At 46.0% G+C, this 13,952-nt stretch overlaps 2 protein-coding genes across 7 annotated transcripts in view; one reads left to right on the top strand and one right to left on the bottom strand.

Moving 5' to 3' along the window:
• LOC147124188 (glyoxylate reductase/hydroxypyruvate reductase-like) overlaps positions 1-5,814 on the top strand; it is a 51,294-nt gene extending 45,480 nt beyond the window's left edge. For all 4 annotated transcript variants that reach the window (XM_085983638.1, XM_085983650.1, XM_085983643.1 and 1 more), the window contains exon 9: positions 1,224-5,814. In XM_085983638.1, coding sequence (XP_085839764.1) covers positions 1,224-1,345 — 122 coding nt within the window. In that variant the 3' untranslated portion in view covers positions 1,346-5,814. The remainder of the gene's footprint in view (positions 1-1,223) is intronic.
• Positions 5,815-8,039: 2,225 nt separating this feature from the next.
• zbtb5 (zinc finger and BTB domain containing 5) overlaps positions 8,040-13,952 on the bottom strand; it is a 68,179-nt gene continuing 62,266 nt past the window's right edge. For all 3 annotated transcript variants that reach the window (XM_085983634.1, XM_085983632.1, XM_085983633.1), the window contains exon 2: positions 8,040-12,212. In XM_085983634.1, coding sequence (XP_085839760.1) covers positions 10,163-12,208 — 2,046 coding nt within the window. In that variant the 5' untranslated portion in view covers positions 12,209-12,212 and the 3' untranslated portion in view covers positions 8,040-10,162. The remainder of the gene's footprint in view (positions 12,213-13,952) is intronic.

The following is a 13,952-nucleotide window of genomic DNA, read 5'->3' as shown; positions in this document are numbered from 1 at the left end:
ACCTTCCAGATAGGTCAACCAGTTTTGGCCCGGGACTACCGTACCGAGAAATGGCAGCTTGGAACTATTTGCACACGACTAGGACTGCTGATGTATACCGTGGACATTGGAGAAAGCATAATAAGGCGCCATGCTGACCAGATCATAGTCATCCGAAAAAGGACAACCTACACCACAACTCTATACGCCTAGTGATGAAGCAGAGATACCCATAGTATCTACCTCCGATCCAGTGATACTGGAACCAGATGAACCCGACACTGGCATTGAAGCCGAATCGACCTTGCCAAAAGAACCTACTACACCACCGAGGCGTTATCCGGACCGAGTCAGGAAGCCTCCAGAGAGACTGAATTTGTAATTGATTAACTTCAGCAAATGTGTATATTATTGTTCTTGTAAAAATGTTATTTAATGATTACTTAAAATTTTGTGTGCTGTTTGTCTGAAAGGGGAGGAGTTGTGGTGTATGTACCTTTTAAGAGGAACTATGTTTTTGAAGCCCCTGTGTGCTGTGGTGCCGGTAGTGACCACTCGGGTATATAAGCCTGTGTAGCGTCTTGTGTAGTTAGTTCACCTCCAGACTTTGTTCAGTAAACACTTGTTAAATCAACTCCTGCATTCCGTGTCTCCATTAACACACGGATCTAACACCCCCGATTCTGACTGCAAGGGACCTACGCTTGACTTCACCAATCTTTTTCTCTTCACATATCTATAAAAGCTTTTACAGTCAGTTTTTATGTTCCCTCCAAGCTTACTCTCATATTCTATTTTCCCTTTCTTAATTAATCCCTTTGTCCTCCTTTGTTGAATCCTAAACTGCTCCCAATTTATATGCCCTCTCCTTGGACCTTATGCTATCCCTAATTTCCCTTCATTTCAGCAAACAACTAAACTGCAGTGTCAGTAAATTGTACCCTGACAAATCAAACCCTAAAGCATCCTGGGAATGAACAACTTTTAACCATTTCATTAAGTAAACAAAAACCAAAAACTTTACTCATGAAATTAAACCAAATCCTAATCCTATGTATACATGGTTTTATGCTGAATGTGATACTCTTGCCCATGTTTTAGAGGCTGCGTACGGCTGTAGACACTCTGACGTGTTCTGTGCTTGGATTACTTTTAAATTTACAAAGCAGACATTAAGTTCGTGAACACACAAATGTTGCTTGGTGTGAGCCTTGAAATCTAATGTTGTGGTGTTCTGCTTTCAGTTATACTGCCTCACATTGGAAGTGCCACCTATGCGACCAGAAACGCCATGTCTGTACTGACGGCCAACAACCTCCTGGCTGGACTCAAAGGGGAGCCGATGCCAAGTGAACTCAAATTGTAACTGAAAACAGATTTGCTAACATGCGCGCAGATACGTGATTCTTCCCTCAGTGAAGCATGAAGAGGTTAAATGTGTGAATTTATTTTGGAATTACTGTTTAGACAATGTTTATTATGAAGAGAGAGATATACCGTACCTGGAAGTGAATTTTAAAAGTTGCAATTCAATTGAAGGACTTCAGTATAAGAGCTGTAAGAGAACAGGTGCGGTTTGTAAACATTTTAACCCAGAGATTGGATCAGTCTTTTTATTACCCTTCACATATTATCTTCTATTCTTTCTATCTTATCTTATATTAATATTTTTGGATTTTATCCACCACAAATTTGGTATTTAGGAGCCCAACTAACTCATAATTTGTGTGTAATAAATGAGTGCATTATCTGTTTCATTTCTCCAGGTCTGCTGGCTGTAGGCCTCAGGCCTTGAAGCCTGGACGCCTCCTTGCCAGCCACGCCCGAGCTACGCACCGGCCGTCCCACTGGGGGGTGGGGCTCGAGGGGGGCAGGGCTCGGGAGGGGGAGGGGGAGGGGGTAGCGGGAAGGGGGAGCAGAGAGGGTTAACCCGGCAACCGGGCTCGGCCAGCCGCAATCTGCCGTCTCAAGCCGCTCAGGCCCGGTCCCGGAGATCGGGAGGGCGGAAAGGGGAGGAGGGTTACCCCAGCAACCGGGCCTGGCAGCCACAATCGGCCGTCTCAAGCTGCCGCAGGCCTGGCCTCAGGGAGGGGAGGGGGGCGGGGCTCGGGAGGGGGAGGAGGGTTACCCTGGCAACCTGGCCAGGCCACCCGCAATCGGCCGTCTCAAATCGCCTCAGGCCCGGTCCCGGAGGGCGGAGAGGGGAGGAGGGTTACCCCGGCAACCGGACCTGGCCAGCCGCAATCGGCCGTCTCAAGCTGCCTCAGGCCTGGCCTCGGGAGGGGGAGGAGGGTTACCCCGGCAACCCGGCCAGGCCACCCGCAATCGGCCGTCTCAAGTCGCCTCAGGCTGGGGCTCGGGGAGGGGGGCTTGGCGGGTTGGGGAGGGGGGAAGTGAGTGTCAGCCATCTTGATTCGTAAGCTTATATTTTTTTTTCCCACTTTCTGTACGTGTGGAGGGGATTTTATCCACCACAAATTTGGTACTTAGGAGCCCAACTAACTTATTATATAATTTGTGTGTAATAAATGAGTCCATTATCTGTTTCGTTTCTCCAGGTCTGCTGTCTGTAGGCCTCAGGCCTTGAAGCCTGGGCCTCTCCTTGCCAGCCACGCCCGAGCTATGCACCGGCCGTCCCACTGGGGGGGGCTCGAGGGGGGCGTCTCAAGCCGCCTCAGGCCTGGCCTCGGGAGGTGGGGAGAGGAGGGTTAACCTGGCCAGGCCACCCGCAATCAGCCGTCTCAAGTCACCTCAGGCCCGGCCTCTGGAGGGGGGGGGGGGGGCTCGGGAGGAGGGTTACCCCGTCTCTCCTCTCTCTCTCTCTCTCTCTCTCTCTCTCCCCTTCCTCCCCCACCCCCCCCCCCCCCCCCTTGCTCCCCCGCTTACTCACTGTATCCCGGGAACTCCAGCTCCAACACAGCGTCGCTCGGGCTGGGGCTGACAACCGCTCCGCCCGAGACACAGAGCGGGGCAGCGGCCGGCCGTCAACCGCGCGGCCCGAGACACAGCGGGGGAGCGGCAGTGGCCGGCCGTCAACCGCGCGGCCCTCTAAACTGCCCTGGCACCGCCGGGCCCCCCCAGCTAGTTTTTAATCTTAATTGCTCGTCTGTCTGTCCTTCCTCTATACACACAAACATTAGAGCGTACCTACACGTGTGTTACATCAAAAGAAAGCTTACGATTCCGAAACGGTCATAAGCGTATTGACTTTTCGGTGAGACAAAAATTGTCCGGTATCCAAAAAACGTTCAAAATTCCGCTCATTAGCATTGAGTGACGTGAAGGTTGACCAATCGTACAGTCGAGCGACCTAACGGTTGACCAATCGCTGCGTCACCGGGGCGGGTTCATTGCGTGTGCGGGCGGGCCATCCTACAGTTGAATGACGTGATGATTGACCAATCTAAAGTTCAGTGACCTGACGGTTGACCAATCGGTGCGTGTGTGGGCGGGCCTAATCATTTTCAACTGAGGTGAGTGTCCGCCATCTTGATTCCTAACGATTTTTTTCCCCACTTTCTGTGTGTTTATTTTTCCCACTCTCTGTGTGTACCCCGTTAGGTTCTTTTGTGCAGTTGTCTTCTTAGCTATGGGGTGCTTAAAAACCTGAACTTTGATATTTAGGAATCTCGCTCTATTGTAGTGGCCTTTCTCACTCTTCCCGCGCCCCCCCCCCCGGCATCCGGCCTCCCGATGTCAGACTGACTCCGTTCTGGTACCAGAAAGGAGGGAGGGGGGAGCCAGCAGACCCTCTTCCCTCTGCCGGCGATGGCTCCGCTGAGCTCCGTGCCGCCCCACGCACTGACATGCCGAGCGCAGCACCCGGTCAGCCCGTGCCCCGCCCTCCCGAGGCCGGGCCTGAGGCGGCTTGAGACGGTCAATTGCAGCTGGCCGGGCCCGGTTGCCTTGGTAACCCTCCTCCCCTCTCCCCCTCCCGATCTCCGGAACTGGGCCTGAGCGACTTGAGACGGCCGATTCCGTCTGGCGAGCCCGGTTGCTGGGGTAACCCTCTCCGCTCCCGAGCCCGCCCCCACCCCGAATGAAGCGCAAGGAGCTTGCAGTGAGCCCAGCCAGCCTTTACCAAGATGGCTGGCCGCTGGTTCAGAATCGGGCCCAGCCGGGGGGGGGGGGAAGCTTGCCACAAAACAATTGCCTAGGGTCCAGCATGGCTGGCAACAGACACCCAGGCTTCGAGGCCTGCCTGCAAAAACGGGGAAAGGTAGGAAAATTAATGAGATTAGATAAGATTTAGAAAGTAATTAACTTTTTAAAAAAAAAACTGTTTTAAAAGCAACTTTTTTAAAGACGCAGAAAGCGGGAAAAAGAAATGAAGTTTGCAATCAAGATGGCGGTGACTCGCCTCGGTTCAGAACGATAAGGCCCGCCCACACGCAGTGATTGGTCGACCTCGACGTCACTCAATGCTAATGAGCGGAATTTTGAACGTTTTTTGGATACTGCGGGCACAATTTTTGTCTCACCGAAACGTAAATACGCTTACGACCGTTCTGGAATCGTAAGCTTTCTTTTGATGTAACGCACGTGTAGGTACGCTCTAACTTTTGAGTTAAGCACAGACAGACAGACAGATCTGTCTGTTCTACAGTTATAGAGCGTGCCTACACGTTATATCAGAAGAAAGCTTATGATTAGGGGAGTGTCATAGGCGTTTTTACTTTTTGGTCAGACAAAAATTGCTCGGACAGTATACAAAAAACAGACAAAATCCGCTCATTAGCGTTGTGACGTGATGGTTGACCAATCCTACGGGGGGCGTTTCATGGTGTGGGCGGGGCCTATTCCTGCTGCTAGTGCGGGAGTGGGAAAACAGATACACAGACATAAAAAACCATGTGGCCCGAGAGACAGTGAGCATACACACACACAGACACATACGCTTCCCCCCCTCTCTCATTTATCTACACTGAGAGAACCGCGGGTCTCCTTCCCTCACGCGCTATCTCTCTCTCTTTTCCCCTCTCTTGCCGTGAGTGCGGGACAGGGAAAACAGATACACTGAGTGGGAGCTCAGCTGAGGTGAGTGAGGCTGGGCCGCACATGGGTGCACCAGCTCACTGCAGCTGAGACAACCATGCGGCCCGAGAGACATTGAGCATACACACACACACACAGACAGATACACCCGCACGGCCCGAGAGACATCAAGCGGGTTGCGGCGATGGCTGGCCGGAGCGGGAGCTGAGCTGCGGTCACTTGGCCCGGGCTTGAGGCGCTACTCCGCGCACGGGGGCTCCGGGTCACCAAGGCTGGCCTCTTGCGTCCAATTAATATTCAGAATGGAAGTAGTGACTAAATTAGAGGAGGGACATAGCAGCACATCCGTTTATGCTGATACTGCCTCGAGTTGACCAGTTCAAATGTAACCGCCTAGATTGCAGCCCTGGGCTGACCGTGTCCGGCCTTGTGAATGTATGAATGCCCTTCCTATGTAATCTAAATTTCATTGACCTAACCCGAGCTTTAAGTTCAGACAGACTGGACTCCTGATGATCACTCCTGATTTTGTTTGCACTCCAGTCTTGGATTTTTACAGTGCCCAAACTTTAACAATGAATTCAAAGGAAATAGAAATTTACCAATTTGGAGATGTCGTCTGGAGAATAGGAACCTCACGCCATTCATGTGTGAAAAGGTTAATTTGTGCTAGTCAGAAAGCAGGAAAGTCTTTGTTTTCCATGTCTTCAGAATGGACTGTCTGGATGGTCAGAAAATCTATTTTTCAAAAGATTGCAATACTCCCATTGATTTTTCTTACTGAGTAATTGTCTACTGTAAGCATGTGAGTCTGTTAACATTAAAAAGGTGAATCTGAAATTCTCTGGTATCACTTACTGTGGGTATATTAAGCTGTATGGTTATATACGCATACAGGTGCTGCAGGGCAGTGGTTATTATTAGACCAAGAACGTGAGTTCAAATCCCACCATGGCCGTTTGAGAATTAAAAAAAAACTGGTATCACTAAAAAATGCCCATGAAGCTATTGGATCGTCATAAAAACCCCAACTGGTTCACCAATGTCCTTTGGGAAATGAAACCTGCTGTCCTTAGCCAGTCTGGCCTCTGTGACTCCAGTCCCACACCAACGTGGTTTACTCCTAACTGATCTCTGAAGTAGCTTAAAAATCCATTCAGTTGTGTCAAACTGCCACCAGTGGTTCAAGAAGGACTACCATCACCTCTGGGCAATAAATGTCTGCCTTGCCAGTGGTGCCCACATCCCAAGAATGAATCTTTTTAAATTGCCTTTGCTTATTTAGAAAACTATCCAAATGTGGGCCAAAGAATGCTGATTACATTGGTAAAGGAAAGGGTAAAAATACAACACACACTTGTGTTTTAATAGGCAGTAAATTATGGGGGAGCTCGGATGATATAAATGACCAGAGGGAAGCTTGCAGTTCGGGAGACCTTGGAGCACAAAGAATTGGGCACTACAAATCAGTACACAAACATGGCAGCCAATTTGTGTACCGCCAAGTTCCACAAGTGGCAATGAGATGAATGACCATTTAATCAGTTTTTGGTCATGTTGGTTGAGGGATAAAAGGTAGCACTTGCAACAATAGAGAACTCCCTTTATTATGAACTAGATTCCACCTATTCCTAGTCAATGGGCAGACATCACCCATGTTTATCACCGTCAGTGACAACTACCCCACACTAGGACTTTATTTTCAAAGTGCGAGCATCACATACTTGAATCAGAGTCAATCTGGAAAAGATGATAAAGGGGAAAATGGACACTGAGCCAAAGTAGGAGATATCTGGACAAGTGATCAAATGCTTCGTCAAGTTTGGTGTATTTTAAGTAGGGTTTTAAGTGAGGCAGAGGGATTTAGGGACTGATTCCAGAGCAAGGGGCCTAGGTGGCTGAAGGCACAGCCGCCCATGGTAGGGCAAAGGTGAGGAGGAATGCCCAAGAAGCCGGTGGCAGGGATTGTAGCAGGTTAGAGAGATAGGGAGGGGCAAAGTGATGGAGAGATTTAAACACAATGAAAATTTTAAACTCAAGGCGTTGGGGGACTGGGAGCCAATGTAGGTCAGCAGGGACAGAATCTGGACAGCAGAGTTTTGAATGAGCCAAGTGTATAGAGGCTGGAAGATAGAAAGTCAAGCAAGACAGCATTGGAGTAATGAGTATGGAAGATACAATGGCATGGAGGAGGGCTTCAGTGGAAAATAGGCTGAGGTTGTGGCGGAGGCGGAGGTGATGGTAGTGGAAATCCAGATCTCGCTCCTCCTCCCCAAAAGGCTGTGGATGCTAGGTCAGTTGAAATTTTCCAAGACCGAAATCAATAGATTATTGTGCAGTAAGGGTATCGAACAAAAGGGTAACTGGAGTGAAGTTACAGATCAGCCATTCTAATTGAATGGTGGAACAAGCTGAGGGGGTGAATGGCCTACTCCTGTCCCTATACTGAAACTTGGACCAAATTTGGTTACAACATTGTGGAAGCCCATCTGCCTATTGAGGTGGGTGTAGAATGATCCCATGGCACCAAGTTCTCCTGGGGTTCTGCTCAACATTTATCCCTTAACACCACCAAAATCAGATTAACTAGTCATTCATCTCATTGCTGTCTATAGGTCTCTGCTGTACACAAATTGGTTCCTGAGTTTGCCTACATAAGTGTCCGTACTTCAAAAGTAATGAATGGGATGTGAAAAGCCCTATGTAATTGTAAGTTCTTTCTCTCTCAATCTTTACCAAAAATAACCTGTACCACCAAACTTCACTGTATTAAGGTTAGAACAGCATTTCCTTTAAAAAAAAAATTGAAGTCAAGTAACTGGTTGAACATGCTGGGAGGCAAGAACCTGCAGGTTGTGTGGCAATACCATTGCAATGATGTACTGTCTTAAACTATTCATATTGCGCAATAATGATCCATATTCACACTAAATTGTAATGCAATTTAGAGTAACTTCACACTCTCCAGTAAATTAGAAAATTAAATTTAAACTCAGTCTTTGCTTGAATGATTTCTCCTCCCCCGTAATAGAACAGATCTTAAATAATCTCTACAAATTCAAGAATTTTGGTGGACATTAATTTTATTATTCATTATTATACAGTATATTGACCTTTTACAGAGACCATATGTTGTGTTTATACTACTGTACAAAATTACTTTACTACACAGTAAGTATACTTGGACAGTGTTTTTCACCATTATTCTTTTAGTCTCATTCCATAGCAATTTTTTTGGCATATCAATCTCGAGTCAGGGTAACTAGTAGCATAAGGCTCTTCACATACTCATAGTATAAGAAACACACCTTTCCCGTTGCTTCAGATTCTAATACAGCTTTTGGCAGAGGATCTGTACAGCTGAAACTTTGGATGGGCTGAAGAAGGGTGCTGCTATTCAGCCTGGTCCTCACTGCGTAATGGAGAGTCTCCATCTCTAAATACTGACAAGTAATAAGATTCCTAAAATTTGAGATGATTTTTTTTTAAACTTAAGAGGCCCGCCAAATAGATATATAGTTTCCCCTTTAGATACTTGCGGTCAAAAGACACATTTTAAATGTTAATCACAATTGAAGGGCAGTGTATGTTCAGAGAGTACTGTGCACTCAATTGCCAATCTTCAATAGAACTGTAGCAGTTTTCAGAAACACCATTGGCATCCATAAACTCTTGACATATCATGGAAAATTGTGTTGTACTTGGAAGTCTATGAATAAATATTCCAGACCAAAAGTATACTGTAAAATATGGATTATAAACACCAGTACAGTTGCTTTCTTATTTAAACAGAAGTATTGCCATAAAAGTGCAATTTGTACATTAGAGCTTGTGGTATTTAGACTTGCGCGTGACAGGCTGATTTTCTATGGTTTGATTAATGAAGACAGTTCTTTTCAAAACAAATTTGGACTAAATGGGTTACAGCAACTGGAAATGTTTTTAAAATTGTGGATGATTGGTTTTTTTTTTGCTTGTAAAAGCTAGGTAGACAGAAATGGGAAATATTTTACCTGCCTGCACCCAGTGTCACAATCAAGTTTTAAGTCATTCATAATGGACTGATCCACACCGCAGTGTGTTGTCCACAATAGACGGCTGTCTGGTGTATCGGGAGGGACATTGTGGTATGCCAAACGCGGAGTCAGTGAGGGCAAGGGGAGCTTTAAAGCAGCACGATCAACTGTAGAATCGGAGTTCAGAACCAGGAGCAAGAGTTGGGGAATCAGGAAACCATTGGCTCGTGGAGAAAGTTAATGTGTGTGTCAGCACAAACCAATAATCCGGTCTACTGTCTGATCAAATTGTCCCTGCTGCAAATGATGCACATTACACAAGAGATATACAGCATCGAGCTCCCCCTGCACCTCCACAAGTTCAGAAACCCTGCAGCACAACTGTGTCCCTCCCCACCACCATTAAGGAGATTTAGTGACAAATTCTGATCAATTTTGTGCTATCGACCAGAGCCCCAATAGCTGGGTTCATTTCACTTCTGATCAAACTGACTCCAGAGGAGATTCTCTTCATTCATAACCCTAGTTTTGCAATACTGTACTTCTTTTCAGATGTTATATCTAACAATTCTACTAGACAGCTACTTAGTACCAGAATATCATTTATAGCTTTAAAAGATCAGGATGTGGTCTAAGCATTGAATGTACCTGTCCTGGTATCCTCCTCCTGCACAATGGAGTGGTTATTAAAGGCTTGTTCAACAGTAGATGGTGATGTTCAAACTTCTCCCCTCCCCCCCACCCCCACCCCCATATAAATAGATAGATAAAGATAGAGATAGATAGACAGATAGATTCCCACTGGTCAACAAATTTAGCTTACATGTCTCCTTTGTATCTGGATTTAAACATCTTCAAGAGATAAAACACAAGCTATACTTTTGGAAAATACACAAACAGACAATTCTGTACTTATACTTTGCAGATTTGCATTAGTGTGCAACTACTGAAACAAAACAGCTTAAGAGCATATAAAAGTGCAGTACATATATACAGTTACTAAATTCTACAAAATTTAATTTGCCCTGTACTTCAGCACCTTACTGACACTTCGCTGTTAATCAGCAGTCAAAAGTCTTATTTTCATCTATCTTTCATTTTACAAGCACAATCTTAAAAAAAAAATCACCACCCTTTAGAGCAGTGAACACAGTCGTGCTGAACGTCTATTCTCAAAGCAGAGTACTTGGCAAGCTGCTGCCATGCCATCTCAAGCAGGTTGTTTTGGAATGCTTGTATAAGTGACTCGACTGACTGAATCTTTTCCCGCATTTTAAACATGCATAGGGTTTTTCTCCCGTGTGAACACGGATGTGTTTCTTGCAATCCGTTAATGTTAAAAAGGTCTTGCAGCAAATTTTACAGGCATATTTACGGGCACCTTCCACCACCAAAACATTGTGTTCTGACATGGCCTTCTTACACTTTGAAAGTACATCTGCAGATGCCCGTGTCAGCTGAGGAGGGCCTGACTGCAAAGAATGATTATTTTCAAAAGCGGAAGAGGTACTGTTTAACATTCGCATCTGGGAATTAGAGCCAGTGTCCTGGGAACCAGAACCTCCGTCTCCAACAGAGCTCACAATGGGCATTTTAGGGGCAATGCGGCGATAACCTGGGAAATTACTGGCTCCTCCTCGCGATGAAATGATAGATTGTCTAGATAGTGAATGCAATCCAGAACTAGGCCTAGGAAAGTCTAATCTGAATGGTTCTCCTCCAGCTTTGTACCCAGAGGACTGCCCACAGGACAGGCCTAGCAAGTCCTGCATAGGTCGCATGAAATGAGTATCAGGACCATCATTAAATGGATTCTCCATTCGAGCTGCCACAATTGCAGAGTTGGCACCAGCAGAAACACCAGACACCGGGCTCATTAAATAAGTAGCTTCACTTTCCATTCTGCCATCACTCGTCGTGTTCGGAATGTTGTCATCGGCATTCTGGCCCCCATTGTAGCTGTTTGTTCGGTTCTTATTCAAAAAGGTGGAAATGTGAAAGGGAGCTTTTGAGTCAGTGTTTGCAGATTCTAGCACGTGTATGTCCGCGACCCTGTCGGTACTAGACTGAGGATCGGAGAAACTCTGGTCACTGCTCTCTGGGCTAAGCTCCAGCTTTTCTGTGCCAGCCATTCCTCCTCCTACCTCCACCGACTCACTACCTTCAGCCTGTGAGGCAACGTCACTCGCCTCATCTTGAGGATCAGGTGAGCTCAATGGTTCAGTTTTCACGACAATTCGGACCTGCTCCTCACTTCCATTCACGTGGAGTTCTGTAGTCTCAGAGTGAAAATCCGATTTCTCATTAGCAGAATCTTGGTTGAAAGCAGTTTCAATGTGAGTCGCTTGAGAAGCCACAGATGTTTGTGAATGGCCTACTCCACTGTTGTCTGACTGACTGGGCACCTGATTATCTTCTGGTGTGCTAAAGGCCTGTTCAAACATGATGGCACTTTCCACGTGGTTTTCAACAGTTGCATCGGTTTTAGAGACATCTCCCAGTTTCAGGGAGTCTGGTGTAAACAGTTCCTCACACGTATGCACCACGGCTTGTCCATTATCCGATGTTACTTCGGTGATGATAGACTCATCCACGGAAGGTCTCATCCTTTGCTTTGATCTTTCATCAGGAATGGCCTTCCTTTTCTGCAGCCGCCTGACAGGAAATGCGGTTGACTGGTCCTCCAAGTGATGGCGGAGTGACGAGTTCACATTGACTTGCTCATCCATTGTCTGACTGGAGCTGAGGGCAGAACTTACTAAGCTCAAACCCAGCTGCTGAAGCAGGAAGGACCTCTGCATACGAGCATTTTGCTCCTGAAGCCTTTCACTTGTAGGGGACATAGGTACAGTCCTGGTTGTTAAGTAATGTTTGCAAGCTTTCACTACAGAATTTAGGTGGAGGTGGGAAGCTGCGAGCAGCACATCCATAACGTTACTCTCTCCCAACATGAGAGTGGACGTGTACATCATTTCAACAAGGGCTGCAAAAGCCTCTGCTGTGACCACCTCACTGTCGAGTTGAACCATGTTCAGTGATTGATCACTGTCTGGGACCGTAAAGAGAGCACGAAAGTGGGTGCTGCATGCCGCAAGTACAGAGCGATGGGCTTTGAAATGTCGGTTCCCAACAACAATCACACAGTCACAGAGCTGCCCATGAAGCCGTTGATAGTTCAGCTGCTGGAAGACTTGCTCAAAGTGCCCAGGAAAATCCATGACCCTGTTGAAACAGAAAAAGAACCAGTGATAGTTTTTCCAACTGCAGAAATCCTTGTTCCCCAGTTCATAATTTTCCTTTGGCCGTGAACAAGTTATGTCTTGTCACAATCATTTATCCACTTGCATTTAGTGATTAACAATGAGGAATGGGTTAAAAACCTATAGAATTTGGCTAGGACAAATAAAATTAGAGAGTTAAATGCGTGGCTCAAAGACTGGTGTGGGAGAAATGGGTTTTGCTTCCTGGGACACTGGCACCAGTACTGGGGCAGGAGGGAGCTGTTCCGTTGGGACGGGCTTCACTTGGCCAGTGCTGGGACTAGAGTCCTGGCGGATCATATAACTAGGGCTGTAGAGAGGGCTTTAAACTAACTAGTGGGGGGGGGGAGGATCCTAGAGAGCAATTAATAAAAATGACAGAGAAGGTCATAGACTTAGGTAGCAGTGGGGAAATTAAAAACCAGAGCGTGTCAGGAAGGGGCAGAAGGTATGGAGTAAAAGGTAAAGCAGGAACTAAGGCGTAGTCTATAGGCCTCCAAACAGTTGCAACTCTGTTGGACGGAGTATCAATCAGGAAATAGTTGAGGCTTGTAATGAGGGAACATCTATAATTATGGGGGATTTTAACTATCATATTAATTGGACAAATCAAATTGGGCAGGGCTGCCTTGAGGATGAGTTCATTAGGGATGGGTTTCTTGAGCAGTATGTAACTGAACCGACCAGGGGGCAAGCAACCTTAGATCTGGTCCTGTGTAACGAAACAGGATTAATTAAAAATGTCCTAGTAAAGGATCCCCTTGGAATGAGTGACCATAACATGGTTGAATTCCATATTCAATTAGAGGGTGAGAAGGTTGGATCTCAAACAAGCGTGCTAAGCTTGAATAAAGGAGACTATGAAGGTATGAGAGCGGAATTGAGTAGAGTGGATTGGGAAAATAGATTAAAGGGTAAGACGATACATGATCAGTGGTGTACATTTAAGGAGTTATTTTACAACTTCCAAAAAAAATATATTCCACTGAGAAGAAAAGGGTGTAAAAGAAAAGACAGCCATCCGTGGCTAAGTAAAGAAATTAAGGATAGTATTCGACTAAAAACAAGGGCATATAAGGTAGCCAAATCTAGTGGGAGGATAGAGGATTGGGAAAACTTTAAAAGACAGCAAAAAATAACAAAAAGATTGATTAAGAAAGGGAAGATATATTATGAAAGTAAATTAGCAAAAAATATAAAAACAGATAGTAAGAGTTTTTATAGTTATATAAAAAGAAAAAGGGTGGCTAAAGTAAATGTTGGTCCCTTAGAGGATGAGACCGGGAAATTAATGGTGGGAAATATGGAGATGGCAAAAACACTGAATGAATATTTTATATCAGTCTTTACAGTAGAAGACACTAAGAATATCCCAACACTGGACAAACAGGGGGCTAAAGGGGGGGGGGAGGAGCTAAACACGATCAAAATCACTAAGGAAGTGGTACTCGGTAAAATAATGGGACTCAAGGCGGATAAATCACCTGGACCTGATGGCTTACATCCTGGGGTCTTGAGGGAAGTGGCGGTAGGGATTGTGGATGCATTGGTAATAATTTTCCAAAACTCCCTGGACTCGGCAAAGGTCCCGGCAGACTGGAAAACTGCAAATGTAACACCCTTATTTAAAAAGGGCAGTAGACAGAAGGCTGGAAACTATAGACCGGTTAGCCTAACATCTGTGGTAGGTAAAATTTTGGAG

The sequence above is a fragment of the Somniosus microcephalus genome, chromosome 1 (assembly GCF_052327205.1).
Source record: "Somniosus microcephalus isolate GS21.2 chromosome 1, FLI_Smic_1.0, whole genome shotgun sequence".
Taxonomy (NCBI): domain Eukaryota; kingdom Metazoa; phylum Chordata; class Chondrichthyes; order Squaliformes; family Somniosidae; genus Somniosus; species Somniosus microcephalus.
Note: the sequence above shows the minus strand (reverse complement) of the source record. Positions and strands in the feature narration are given on the sequence as shown.